General features: G+C 36.2%; 1 protein-coding gene and 1 non-coding gene across 2 annotated transcripts; both read left to right on the top strand.

Annotated features, from left to right (window-relative positions):
* The first annotated feature begins 6,219 nt into the window (after positions 1-6,219).
* TRNAL-AAG lies at positions 6,220-6,300 on the top strand. The gene has a single exon. It is a non-coding gene; the product is annotated as a tRNA-Leu (tRNA).
* A 3,982-nt stretch (positions 6,301-10,282) lies between these two features.
* On the top strand, positions 10,283-13,655 carry LOC110910438 (photosystem I reaction center subunit IV A, chloroplastic). Its single transcript, XM_022155076.2, has 3 exons — positions 10,283-10,619; positions 13,250-13,315; positions 13,406-13,655. The coding sequence occupies exons 1-3, from the start codon at positions 10,368-10,370 to the stop codon at positions 13,505-13,507; spliced, it is 420 nt and encodes a 139-aa protein (XP_022010768.1). The 5' UTR covers positions 10,283-10,367; the 3' UTR covers positions 13,508-13,655.
* Positions 13,656-13,707: the final 52 nt, after the last annotated feature.

The raw sequence follows: 13,707 nt of genomic DNA, 5'->3' as shown, positions 1-13,707 counted from the left end.
CCAGCAGTTGTTACAGGTACAAAAGGTACAATCCACTGTTGTTCCACCTCAAGCACCTGCTCTACAACAAGCACCTGCTACAAATGAGCTCTGGAATCTCTTTCAACCTTATCTCCATCATCAGGCACAACTGGCAGATCAGCAACATGAAAAACATGTTCAACAGCTGAGAAATGCTATGGAGTCTAGGTTCAAAGACACTCAGGCTGATCTAAAGGCTCTCAAAACTCAGATCCTGCACACCACTGGCACTGCTCCTCCACCAGTATTTTTCATTGATCACCTCCCTGAAGATAATGCCAAAAAGGGGGAGAAAATTCAAGAATGGAGAAGAAAGGGAATAACTGATGGTCTTTACCTTGCACCAGAAAATTCAAATATGACCAAGCAGATCCCTTTGCCAGATGGTAGTAAGAAGATTGATGAGACTACAAATGCACTTGCAGAAGCACTTGCTTGTGTAAAAAGGGATAGAGAGGCCAAAAAGAAAGCCAAGGTGGATTATCCGGATCAGGGTACTTCAGAGTCAAGAGATGATGAAAATCTTTTTGATGAAAAGAAGAAGCCTACTAGAAAAGTAAGGCTACCCAAATCCATTCCGGTCAGGCGTTCAAAGTCTGTTCAAAAACCACCTCCCAAAACAGGTGTTGTAACCTCTGTTGTATCAACTGCTGTTGGTACCTCAGTAGTTTCAACGTCTGCTCCCACTTCAACACACACCACCTCAACACACACTTCATCTACTGCTTTACCACCATCACCACCAAAATCACAATCACCTCCTGTCAAAAGGCAGAAGACAGCAGATGTTAAAACATCTGTTGTAAAGATAACAGTGGTTGGAACACCAGTTGTTTCAACAGCTGTTAGTCTATCACAAACCACTGCTACTACAACCACCTTCCCATCCAAAACATCATCAGTCCCTCCTCAAATAAAGAGGAGGAGGCTAACTCCTAAAGATGATGTCACTTCACCATCCCAAACATCTTCAAAACCTTTAGCCCTTGTCAATATACCAAAACCAGTTCCACTTTCTTCTGTTCCTATGCACAAACCTTTACCTCCTGCAGGTGTTCAATTTCCTCTTGAACTAGAAGCTGTCAGAGAAGAGATAAAATCCTTCTATACTGAGGATGACCCTGCCAAAAGGAGTTTTCCCTCAATCAAGGGATATCCATGGCCCAAAAACATTGATGAATATTTGAAAATAAAGGCCAAACAAGCAGAGGATATCTCACAAAGAAACTCACAAGGGAAATCTGACAAAGAAGTTTCAAGATACTACCAATATCTGCTTACACAAGTCAATTCCCTGGAACGTTTTGCAAAGAATGTTAGTCAACAAATTTCTGAAAGAGCAGCTGAAACTCTGAAGAAAGACTACATTGAAAGCATCATGTTTTACAAGAAATACAAAGGAGAGAGACACATGTACAAAGAGTGGACTATCCCAGAGCTTGAAGCTGAATCAGCCAGAATTCAAGTTATGATAAAAAGGAAAGTCACTCACACTCCTCCTGATTGGGCAAAGTTCAAAAAGAATGTACCTGAAAAGCAGTTGGAACTGAAAAGAATGAAAGAAGAATTGGTTGTTGCTAAATTTGGCACCAAAAGACAAGTAGCTAGATGGAAGGAAGATTTGGTCAGGTCAACCTACAGAAGGTTGGAGGAATTAAGGAAGAAAGATCCTAAAATCCCTCAAAAACCTGACTACCCTGAAGCAGCGGTTTCAAAAGGACCATCAAAGCTGCAAATCAGGAGATCCACTGCTCCAGCTGGTACTGCCTTTTACAAAAGAAGGAGTCAAAGCCAGCTAGGTGCTGAAACAGTTCAAGATATTCTTACTGGCAATGCTGTTGTAAAAGAAGGCCTGTTAAGAACGTTGAAAGAAGAACTTGAACAAGAAAATTCTGCTCCCACTGCTCAGCCAGTGATGAACCGGCCAGCCTCTCCAAATACTTCTGCAAATAAGCATCTCCCAAGAAACCCACCAGGCTCAAAAATACAAAAGTGGGCAACTGACAAACAGACCCGCGTATTGACTTTGCTCAGGTCTGGTGGAGAAGTGAAGATAATATCAAGGGAACAAGCTCTTGGCCTGAGTCTTGAAGATTTGCAGGATCTCCTTGATCTTCCACTTAGCAGGGATGATGAAGATACAGATGCCCTTAGCTTTGAATTGCAATTTAAAGGACAGATAAGGGAGCTGTTGATGAGGCAATAAAATATCCACAATAATGAAGAGTTTTGGCATTATCTGTTCCAGGGGGAGATTGTTGGGATTGAACCCTATCAGAGGAACAGATAATGTAAAGCCAAAACTGGGTCAGCTCAGTGGATTCAGAATAAGCAGATGCTGATATGCATACCTCTCCCCTTGAAAGTGATTACAACAACTGATGACCTCCTATCTGCTGATCTTACTAACTGCTGACCAATAACTGCTGCTCAATTAAAGATCTGATGAAGACTCAAGTCCTGCTGATTCAATCTACTGCCTTGAGTCAAGCACTGCTGATCCGGACAAGTGCTGCTGGGTTCACAGCAGTAGAAGGTTGCAGCAGTTGTTCTATAGTCTGTTATGTAATAGAATGTAATAGCAGTAGTTAACACAAGCAGTGTCTGTATAGATCAGAGGTTAGAGTTTGTTAGGAGGTTAGATGTCACTTTCATGGTGACGTCAGCTAAATATGCTCAGTAGTTTGCAAGTGCTTATAAATAGTACAGTACTTTGTACTGTTCTATTAGCTCTTCACATCATTCGTCTTCTTTGCATGAACAAACTACTGAGCTCGGGCTGAGGGGGAGTTTGCATTCATACATCATCATTGTAATCGTGTTTGAAATAAATTCAATCACTCGGTTCTATGTGTAAAGATGTTTGATTAAAAGTATTACTCTCATTTGATTGTATACAAACTTTGTGTTCATCTTAATTTCCGCTGCACACTCGTTCATTTCCATCTTATTTTACAAACAAAAGTACAATCAAAAGGAAACTCAGATCCAACAATGCCTTTATCCACCGAATATGGCACTAGTAAGGATTGAACTTGGGTCTCCAACAAGAACCCAAATATTTCCAACCATTAGACCACAAACAAGTAATGGATATATTTCAATGAGCGTTGGTTAATATAATTCAATGGGCTTGTAATAATTTAGAGTGAAAAAAAAATAATGTTACGTATTAAAACCTATATAAGTTTGCAAACTTTTTGTGCATTATTAGTTGTAAGTTGTGCTTTATGAGTTTTTCAAAAAAAAAAAAACTTGATTTTTTAGTTTTAACCCAAAGGTTTGTACCTTTTCTAATTTTAACCCTACATAATTTGTTTTTTTAATTTTAACCCAAAACTTTTCATTATTTGCAATTTAACTTCACAACTTTTGTCACTTATACTTTTCATCTTTCGCAAATTTTCGTTTTACGTATAGTTCTAAATTTTTCGAGTTAATACGACGCAACGTGCATGTGTGGTTCAACGGTTTTACCTCTATTTTTCCATGTTTGACAGGTTCATCGCAATACGCATATTATAGGTCAAGTCAGTGTTGGTTGTCGATGACGGTTGTGTAACATTAGTACTATTTGACACCGTTTTACGCCCCGCCGCAACGCGGGGTGTGCTTTGGGGGTTTTCAAAGAAAAAATTGTTATGCATATTGTTGTCGTAACGTTGGCTTTGGGGGGTTTCAAAAAAAAAAATGTTTTTTTTTTACTTTTCACCCAAAAGTATTTCATAAATTATTTTAACCCAAAACTATTTGTTTTTTTTACTTTTAACCCAAAACTTTTTATCTTTTGCAATCTATCCTCATAACTTTTTTTACTTTCAACTTTGGTCATTTATAGTTTCCATTTTTCGCAAATTTTTCGCTCTATGCTTGGTTCTAAATTTTGTGACTTAACACATCACAGCTGTGTCTTTGGCTTAACGTTTTTACGTTTCGTTCTAAATTTTGCGAGTTAACACGACGCAACGTGCGTGTGTGGGTGAACGTTTTTACATCGTCTATTTTTACCCCGTTGACAGGTTTAATATAACGTGTGGGTCGTAGATCGACTTAGTTATAAATAAAGAATCCCCGCCGCATTGCGGCGGGTCGTAATCCTAGTTGAAAAAATAATGAAAGTAATCATTTAGAGTGATAAATTGAAAAGATTTTAAAGAATTTGAATTATATGTTTTTAGTTGACAAAAAAATAATGAAAGTTGTTTTTACTTTTTATTTTAAATGTAATATTAATCTATTAAAATAAAAGTAAAAAAAAAACTTTCTAAGGTACTTTAGAAGAATACTCCAGTGACTAAGGTCTAAGGGTCTTAGGAGTGGAGTCGGTAAAGGGTGCGATAAAGCGGGTTGCCGCGTAGCAAACACCGCCGTTAACCCTTTGCCGATGCCGTGACTTTGCTAGATCGGGGAGTGCATGCCGACGCGGTGAAAAGGAGAAAGAGGGGGGCTGCGGTGAAGGGAGGAAGGAGAGAGAGAGAGATGGTAGTGTGGGGTGGAGTCCATTCCAATCTCAACGAATCACACCTTTTTCCTTTTTTGTAAAAAAAAAAAAGTTTACCACTTCACAAAGTGTCTAAACAATTGCCAACACTTTTCAGCAAAGTTTAAACAATTTTCACTGATTGACGTGACGCACTCTGATTGGTTGATTTTTTTAGTTTGCCACTCTTAAGTATTTAACTACTCCTAACACCCTAATGACTGATTGACTGATATTAGGGTAGTGGAGGATAAAAATGTTGTGATATTTCAAGATTGGTGGGTTAAGAGTAGGGGTGAGCAAATTAACCACCATAACCGATAACCGAACCATAACCGACATAACCGAGCCACTAATAACCGATAACCAATATAACCAATGGTTATGGTTATGAAACTTGTATAACCGCTCAATCGGTTATGGTTATGGTTATGAAGCTTTGGTTAACCGAATATAACCGAAACCGAACCGAAGTTGTGATGTTAACTTTATATAATAGATTTGTGTTTTACAAAACCATATAGAGGGTTTTTACTAAGATAAAAGTATGTTAGTAACAAAATGATCTTGATATAGATGTCATTTATTTTGATAAAGAACTAAGGTGTTATGGCCGTAATTGTTTTTGTTTGAGAATTATCTTATTAAAAAGAACTCTAAATCGGTAGTTTAACCAAAAAGTTTAGTCTTCGTTATCTTATAAAATAGGCTCAAGCTAAGTTCAAATCGTGCACAACCCTATTTATTTCAAACCTTGCTTGGTTACTTAACCGAAATTAACCAAAACCGAACCATAACTGACTTCATAACCGATTAACCATAACCGAAGTTTGGTTATGATTATGGTTACCAAAACTCCATAACCGAACTAGCGGTTATGGTTATGGATAATAGTAAAAACCGACCCAAACTGACCCATGCACACCCCTAGTTAAGAGTACATGAGAGGAAAAACCCCTCCTCCCCAAATATATATGAAGGACCAAGTATCAATATATTTTTTAATTTACTTTTTTTTTCTAAAATATAGAGAAAATCAATCTCGATGTGATGGCTTCTCATGATGTAACCGAGCTTCAACAAATAAGATTTAGTTCAAAACACTTGAAGAAAACCATTATAACTCATAGAATCAAGTTTAACATGGTATAACTTGAATGAATTTGAGCAATATATTTTAGAGAAATTGATAGGTTTGAGGGCATGTATTAAAACTTTATCTTTCATGTAGACTCAAGATGGTTGAAAAAAGTTCAAATTATTTTTTTCATAATCTTAGAATTCAACTTGTCATATGTTTAAACCTTTTCTTTTGAATGACAACGATGATATTGTCATATGTTTAAACCTTTTCTTTTGAATGACAACGATGATATATTGTATCAAAGAAAGACTAACGAAGAACTAGCAAAAACCACATACAAAACCTGAAATACACTAGCAAAAACCCTATGACTCGAAATACAGTTAACAAACCTATTTCAAATAACTCATTCTTATTTAATTGTATTATCTGAAGAGAGATAAAAGAGGACGAAAACATGGTTCAAGCTGTAGGAATAGAGGGCCCGTTCTTATAGCTATATAATGACTTCATTTGCTTAAAGGAAATGGTTGCTATAAAACTGAGGGATTAAATTTGGCAATAAGAAAAAGCTTGGGGATGAGAATCCACTTGTTTCATAGTATATATAAATATTTCAATATAAATAACATCCGTTGAGATGGCCGAGTTGGTCTAAGGCGCCAGATTAAGGTTCTGGTCCGAAAGGGCGTGGGTTCAAATCCCACTCTCAACAAGTTTGTTTTACTTTTGAAAATAATATTTAAAAAAAATAAAAAAAGCTTTATTTTATTGTCGAACGCCATTATCAAAACATATACTTAATTCAAGTACAGCGTATTATCTTACCATATAGTTTGATAAAATATTTATTTTATTTTTAGTTATGGATTATTTAATATTTATATTTTAAAAAGCTTTTAATAAAATACTACAAAAAAATATTTGACATATCAAACAAATATATGTTACAACCAATTTTGGATAGTAACTTCAAAAACAAAGCATAATAATCGTATAAACACATCATATGTTATACATAAGATATCTAACTTTATGAACGTCTTTTTTTATCTCCCACCAATAGCAAAGGCAAGAGGGTTAAAGAAAGTTAAGATATAGACAACTTTACCTCTATCCTGTAGAAATAGAGGGACTGCTTCTAGTTAGACCCCAGCTAGATAGTAGTTTTGCATCAAGTCTTGGACATAAGGCACATAACACTCAACAATAAAGACAAAGGCCGTACTATTTTCACGAAATTAGTAAAATAATGCTAAAATTAATGCACTTTCACTTTTGCCCCCAAAACGTCCACACATGTATATATTATATGCACATACCGTAAGCGGGCAATAATAAATTTGATATATAAACATCATATTTTTTTATCTGTCACTAAATTTGATATTATATGTAAGTGCTTATTTGGTTTTCTATTTTAGAACTACTTTTGTATTGCACAAGCCCTGCCTTTTGTATCTTTTTAATGAAAAATGCATGTTTAATATATTTATTAACTTAGTTTTTTTTTTATTACCTTCAAATTATTAATATTTTAAATGGTCAGAAACAAAGCTTTTAGTGTATACGTGTTACGTGGTTTGAAATTGTCTTTTGGGTAGGGATTTATTTCTTTTCTTTTTATCTTGAACAACATTACTAGCTTACAAATAATAAATACAAATACAAATTATAAATTTTTTATAGTAATGATAATAAAACAACAACAATAATACCAACATCACCAATTATCTGAGGATTTTGTAATGAGATCTCAAGTCCTGTTAATTTCAAATTTCTAGATGTGCTTGCATTTCAAATAAAATTTTATAACTTTTAAGAAATTATAATTTTGTCCCAATCCTCATCTTTCATCCTTTTGGTTGCTCAAATGAATGTTCATTTACGATTTCTGTTAGGTTAATATCATAAACATAAATATGCTCCTACAACATGCATCTAACAAACCAAAAATAGTTCAGTCTGCTTGTCAACAAAGGAAAAAACTATAATCGAATAAAGAATTCACTTTTGATCTCACAAGGTTCAGAATCAGAATATGAATAAGTACGAGAAAAAGCGGTGATTTTTGACACGATTATAAGTCAAACATGAATCAAAAGAATCGAATGTGACGACGGAGTAGAGGGGACAACATGGAGTAGGCATACCGGTTGTAGTAGTAGTGTTGCCCCGATGAAGATGGTGACTAATTGAAGATGTTGAGTAGATGGGGGCACGAAGAAGACAATGGGTAGGTAGTTATTTATCTGTTATTTTTTCTTTGTTAAATATAGTAGTAAAGTGGCCATTTTAATAAATTTAACTTTCAGAATTAACACTTGTCCATTCTATTTCAGAATTGACCAAAGGGACGACAATGGGTGACAATTATGACAAAATATGAAATTTTAACTTATTACAAAGGTTAACTAGGCAATTTTTTAATGATTATAAGTCTAGAAACCCCATTGAAAGCAACGTTTTTTTTAATTACATATAGGATAGGATTGTTTTTATCATGTATTTATTAATAGCACAAATATTCTTTAGTTTTTATCATGATAAATAAACTATAACCACAAGTAATTGCTTTGTTATATTACAAACATATAAAAGTGTATTAATATCTCTAGGTATATTTCATTAATTTGATAAAAAAAAAATCATAGCCTTGTAATAATAACATTATTCCACTTATAAAAAATAGTGACAAATGTCACATAGTGATAGACTATATAAGGACCGCAATCACCATCATCCAAGTTGTGTACTTGTGTGGTAGGATGAGACATACAACGAGAGGAGCATAATAATCCACAGTAATAACATGTAACACTCTTTAACATTCTCATTCTTATACATGTTAGCGATTAAAGTGGCGCGAAGCTTTAGTCAGGTTAATCATACGTAGAAAAAATAACGAACGAGTTTATGTAAAATTAATGTCATATGTTGATGAAACACCATATCAATTTTTTGGATACTCGACTTTTTATATTGTCACACCACAATGTAGGTGAACACGAAAGATATACGCATAACTCATTTAACATAAACATAATCCATAGAATCACAACGAAAATATGAGCCAATGCACTATACTACACCCAAGTACTTAATCGAGATAAAATATGCTACTTGGTGGAACAACGAAAATATGAACACGAAAGACACTCATTTAACATAAACATAATCCATAGAATCACAACGAAAATATGAGCCAATGCACTATACTACACCCAAGTACTTAATCGAGATAAAATATGCTACTATTCAATGGTAGATGGACGATCATCATGGCATCCGAGACAGTTAGCATCTCCAAAACCATGTAACGTAGCATCGGTCCAGCGTGAAATGCATCACAAGGTTTGTATAGAATTATCACAATGTAAAAAGATCATATAAAACATAAAGTAATACTTGGTAAGAGCAGAAACTACAAGTTCATTTAGAAGTAGAAGTTTGCAACTAGAAAGAGACAGCATACCAAGTGTGATATAAAGTGATCTGCTGAATAAGCAGATTTGGCCCATAATCATCAATTCAAACAATGGGCCTACTTTGACCATTGAGACTCGAGAGTAAGACAGCACATAGCCCCATGACTTGTGAGAAGCCCATTTAGAAAGAAACTGTGGGCCTATCAGCATCATGATAATAACAACAATAAATAAAAAATAGTCCATTTCATTTATTAAATTGTTGAGGCCCACCAGAAACCAAATTGGCTTGTACAGCTCAAAGTTCAATATTTAAAAGTTATAACCTAATTTTTAGTATATAAAATGTTAAAAAGGTTTTTTGTTTTTATATATATCAATGCATAAAAAATACATTAAAAAGAATAAACGAGTTGGCTCAAGTTATTTTACGATCCGGGCAACTCAACATCTAAGCACCTTAAGGTAACCGAGCTTTGGGTTGTTTATATTTAACCCCAAGTCCAATCTGACTTGGCTCACAACCTCATTTCGTTTATGGTGGGACCACACATCTCAACCCTAAAATTCCTTTTGTTCTTCCATTGTTGATTCTTATAGACGCCGATGACCACCACTAAAATACCAATTCTGTCCGTGATTCCAGTGGCAATCGCTCTGGTTTTTATCGTTCTAAGTGCTTTTTGATCGCCAAAGTCTCCACAATTATCATTGTCCTATGGAAGCTAAATTTTTCTTTGATATAATTAATACATAACTACAACTTATTTTAAATTAAATTTTAATATAACTAAACAAATGTTATGTTATTAATATCCATAGAATATAATTATAATTATAAATATCTATAAAAATATACATATTCATTAATATAATTAATTAATAAAAGAGTTGATCCGACATCGAACTTAAAAATTTACTCACTTCGAGCTTAAGCTCTCACAAATTAAACGAGGGAAGCTCGTCTCAGTTCGATTTTTACACCCCTAATCGAAATTAACACCCTTATCAAAAATATCTAGCCAAACAAAAGTAATTAATTCTCTTCTTTAACAATAAAAAAATAATCACTTTCCCACCAAATTTGGACCACCAAAGTAGTGTTGGTGTGATCTAACTCGTGACTCATGAGTTAACTCAAAGGAGATGATGTGGGATAACATTATCCAAACAAAGGATATGTGTGTGCACGTGGCATAACTTAATTGGCTGGAGCAATTGAAACAACTTCCAATCACTCATATCATCCAAGAAAAAGATACGAAAATGACACCCTTTTTTAATTAACTAAAAAAGCCTCTGAATTTCAGTTAGTTGATCATCAAACAACCAAATTCATACCTTTGCAGATATAATGGCAAGCTGCAGCATGGCATCTGCTGCTGTTGGATTTGTTGTGGCACCAAATGTGATATCCAACACAACCACAGTTAAGTGCAACATGGTTATGTTTTCTTCCAAGAAGAGTTCTAGGGGTTCAAGATTGGTTGTTAAGGCTGCCGATGAGGCGGCGGCTGCACCGCCCGCGGCAGCTGCTGAACCTGCTGTACCTGCCAAAGAAGCTGCACCTAAACCGCCTCCGATTGGACCCAAGAGAGGAGCCAAGGTAATTGCATAACAACAATTTACTTTTGAACCTACACTAGATATTAGCTCTAGAGGTGGTGGTTAATGGTTTCGACCCGTTTAACTATGAATGGGTCGGTTTGGGTTATGTTTCACCCTTAACGGGTCAATCTGGTAAAATAGGAAAAAAATGCATATTTAGATTTTAGAGACATTAACATTTTATCGAAAAAATAGATTATTATAGAAAAATATACATATTATAATCAATAGTTTAGAGCATTCACATCCGTTCCCCTGTCTTCATTTATATAATTACACTAAAAATCACTATATTTTTTATTTCTCTTTTTTTCAGTTAAATAATATTTTTTATACCTTTGTTATTATATTTTTTCTCTCCTGCACTCAAAAACACTTTCAAAAAATATTAAAAACATAAAATGGGTGAAGAGCGCCCCCAAATATGAACAATACCATTTTCTCTCTCATCTACTCAGAACCACTTTTTATAATAAAATTGCAGAATGAGATGTAAATGCTCTTATTAGAGCAGTCACATTCTATCCATCAAAATATGTGGGGGGAATTTTTATATTTTAAAGGGTATAAAAAGTGGTTGTGAGTGGAGGAGAGAGAAAATGTTACTGTTCATCTGTATATTTGAGGGGACACTGTTCACCTACTATAATTTTTTGAGTTAACTGCCATTTTCGTCCCTGTGGTTTGGTCACTTTGGCCATTTCAGTCCATTTTTCAAAAATGCGCCATTTTCCTCCCCGACGTTCTGGAAAGGTGCCATTTCAGTCCAAAAATCATAACCCAGTTAAGTCAGTTAGTAAACAAGGACTGATTGTGTAAATTTGTAACATAAAGGACTGATTGTGTAAATTTGTAACACCACCACCACTAGCCCTGCCACCACCACCACTCCGCTGCCACCACCACCACCGCCACCACCGCCACCACAGCCACACCGCCACCACAGCCACACCGCCACCACAGCCACTGCCACCACCACCACCACCGCCGGAACCGCAGCCACACCGACGTTCTCGTTTTATGAAAGATTTGAACTTGTATGAAAGATTGTGTGTCCAAAACCAAAACCCGTTTCACGCTGCTTCAAGCAGTGACAAAGGTGACAACAGTGGAGATGGTATGATGGTAATTATGATGAATGATGGGAATGATGTCCGATGATGACAACAATGGTGACCGGAGTTGCAGGTTAGCCGGAGATGAGAAGGGTGGTCGGAGAATGGTGCTACGGTGGTGAAAGTGATCGATGGCGAGGTGTGCGATGGAGATATAAACAATGATGTTCGGAGTGATGACCGGAGAAGATGGTGATGTTGCAGGTTTGAGCGATGATGAACGGTGATGAACGGACAGTTGCCTTATGTCGAAACAACAGTGATGAATGGAGATTGCGGCGAGCGGAATCAGAATCGGTTTTTCGGGAAGTTATGTTTCGAACAGAAGTTGCAGGATATGAACGTTGAAGATGATCTTGTTTCGGAAGCTTTCGAATGATGGTGATGAACGGAGCCGAGCTGTGATCACCGGAACCTGCAACTTCACCGGAACCTGCAACTTCATCCGAATTCAGGCAAATCGACCACTTCCATCGTCTGCATCCTCCATTTCGTTTTGCACGTAAACGTTCCAGAAAATGTATAAAACGAGAACGTCGGTGTGGCTGCGGTTCCGGCGGTGGTGGTGGTGGTGGCAGTGGCTGTGGTGGCGGTGGTGGCGGTGGTGGCGGTGGTGGCGGTGGTGGCGGTGGTGGCGGTGGTGGCTGTGGTGGCGGTGGTGGCGGTGGTGGCGGTGGTGGTGGTGGTGGCAGCGGAGTGGTGGTGGTGGCAGGGCTAGTGGTGGTGGTGTTACAAATTTACACAATCAGTCCTTTATGTTACAAATTTACACAATCAGTCCTTGTTTACTAACTGACTTAACTGGGTTATGATTTTTGGACTGAAATGGCACCTTTCCAGAACGTCGGGGAGGAAAATGGCGCATTTTTGAAAAATGGACTGAAATGGCTAAAGTGACCAAACCACAGGGACGAAAATGGCAGTTAACTCTTTTTTTAATATATATTGAAAGTGGTTGTGAGTGAAGGAGAGAGAAAAATGTAATGATAATATTATTTAATTAAAAAGGAGAGAGAAAACGTATTTGTTTTTAGTGAAAATATATTGATATAGAAGTTGTTTTTTAGTGGAATGTATGTATAATTTGATGGATTGGATGTGAATGCTCTTAGTTGTTTTATAATGGGGATGGTTATACATACACCCCCAACTTTACTAGTTAAAACCCCCTATTGATTTTTAAGTCTATACGCCATGTAAAAGTAATCGCCAAGGCCTATAGGGCCGTTAAAAAGGAATCACCAGTGCCTATACCGTCGTAACGTGAAATGATTGATGTGACCGGGGGAGGGTGTGTACGTTAAGTAAAAACCATTCAAATTAAAATTAATATTTGGACAAAGATGTTTGAACCTATCTGTACATAAAAAGTAGTCATTTTGACCCGTTACCCAATCTGTCTAACCCAAACATTTTGTCACCTCTACTCTACCTATCTCTATAGCATGAGTGTACTCTAAGGAATGAATGGCTAGTTTAATTCTAAGTAGTTTTTTTTACAATATCTATGCAGGTGAGAATTCTAAGGAAGGAATCCTACTGGTACAAAGGTGTGGGATCAGTTGTGACCGTTGATCAGGTAAAGCTAAAACCTGCAATACACGAGTGTGGTATTAAAAGTGTATTTGTGTTGGGGTGTCGATATTTACATATTTTTTATGTATTTCAGGATCCCAAGACACGTTATCCGGTTGTTGTGCGGTTCAACAAAGTTAATTACGCAAATGTGTCAACAAACAACTATGCATTGGATGAGATTCAAGAAGTTTAAATTTTAATGTTGCCATTGTAGAATTACATACATTCCTTCCATTACAATCTTTTGCTCATTTTTTTCTGATGAATATGTAAAAATAGTTTGATCAGTTCTTGAGTGCCTAAATTTGATCCAATATCCAAAACAAGTAACTGCCATTCAATATGCTGCACCTTGATTTCTGATCTAAGATCATGTGGTGTGTGTGTGTGTGT

Source organism: Helianthus annuus, chromosome 15 (assembly GCF_002127325.2).
Source record: "Helianthus annuus cultivar XRQ/B chromosome 15, HanXRQr2.0-SUNRISE, whole genome shotgun sequence".
NCBI classification, from domain to species: Eukaryota; Viridiplantae; Streptophyta; class Magnoliopsida; order Asterales; family Asteraceae; genus Helianthus; species Helianthus annuus.
The sequence above is the reverse complement of the archived record's forward strand: the minus strand, read 5'-3'. Positions and strand labels throughout refer to the sequence as shown.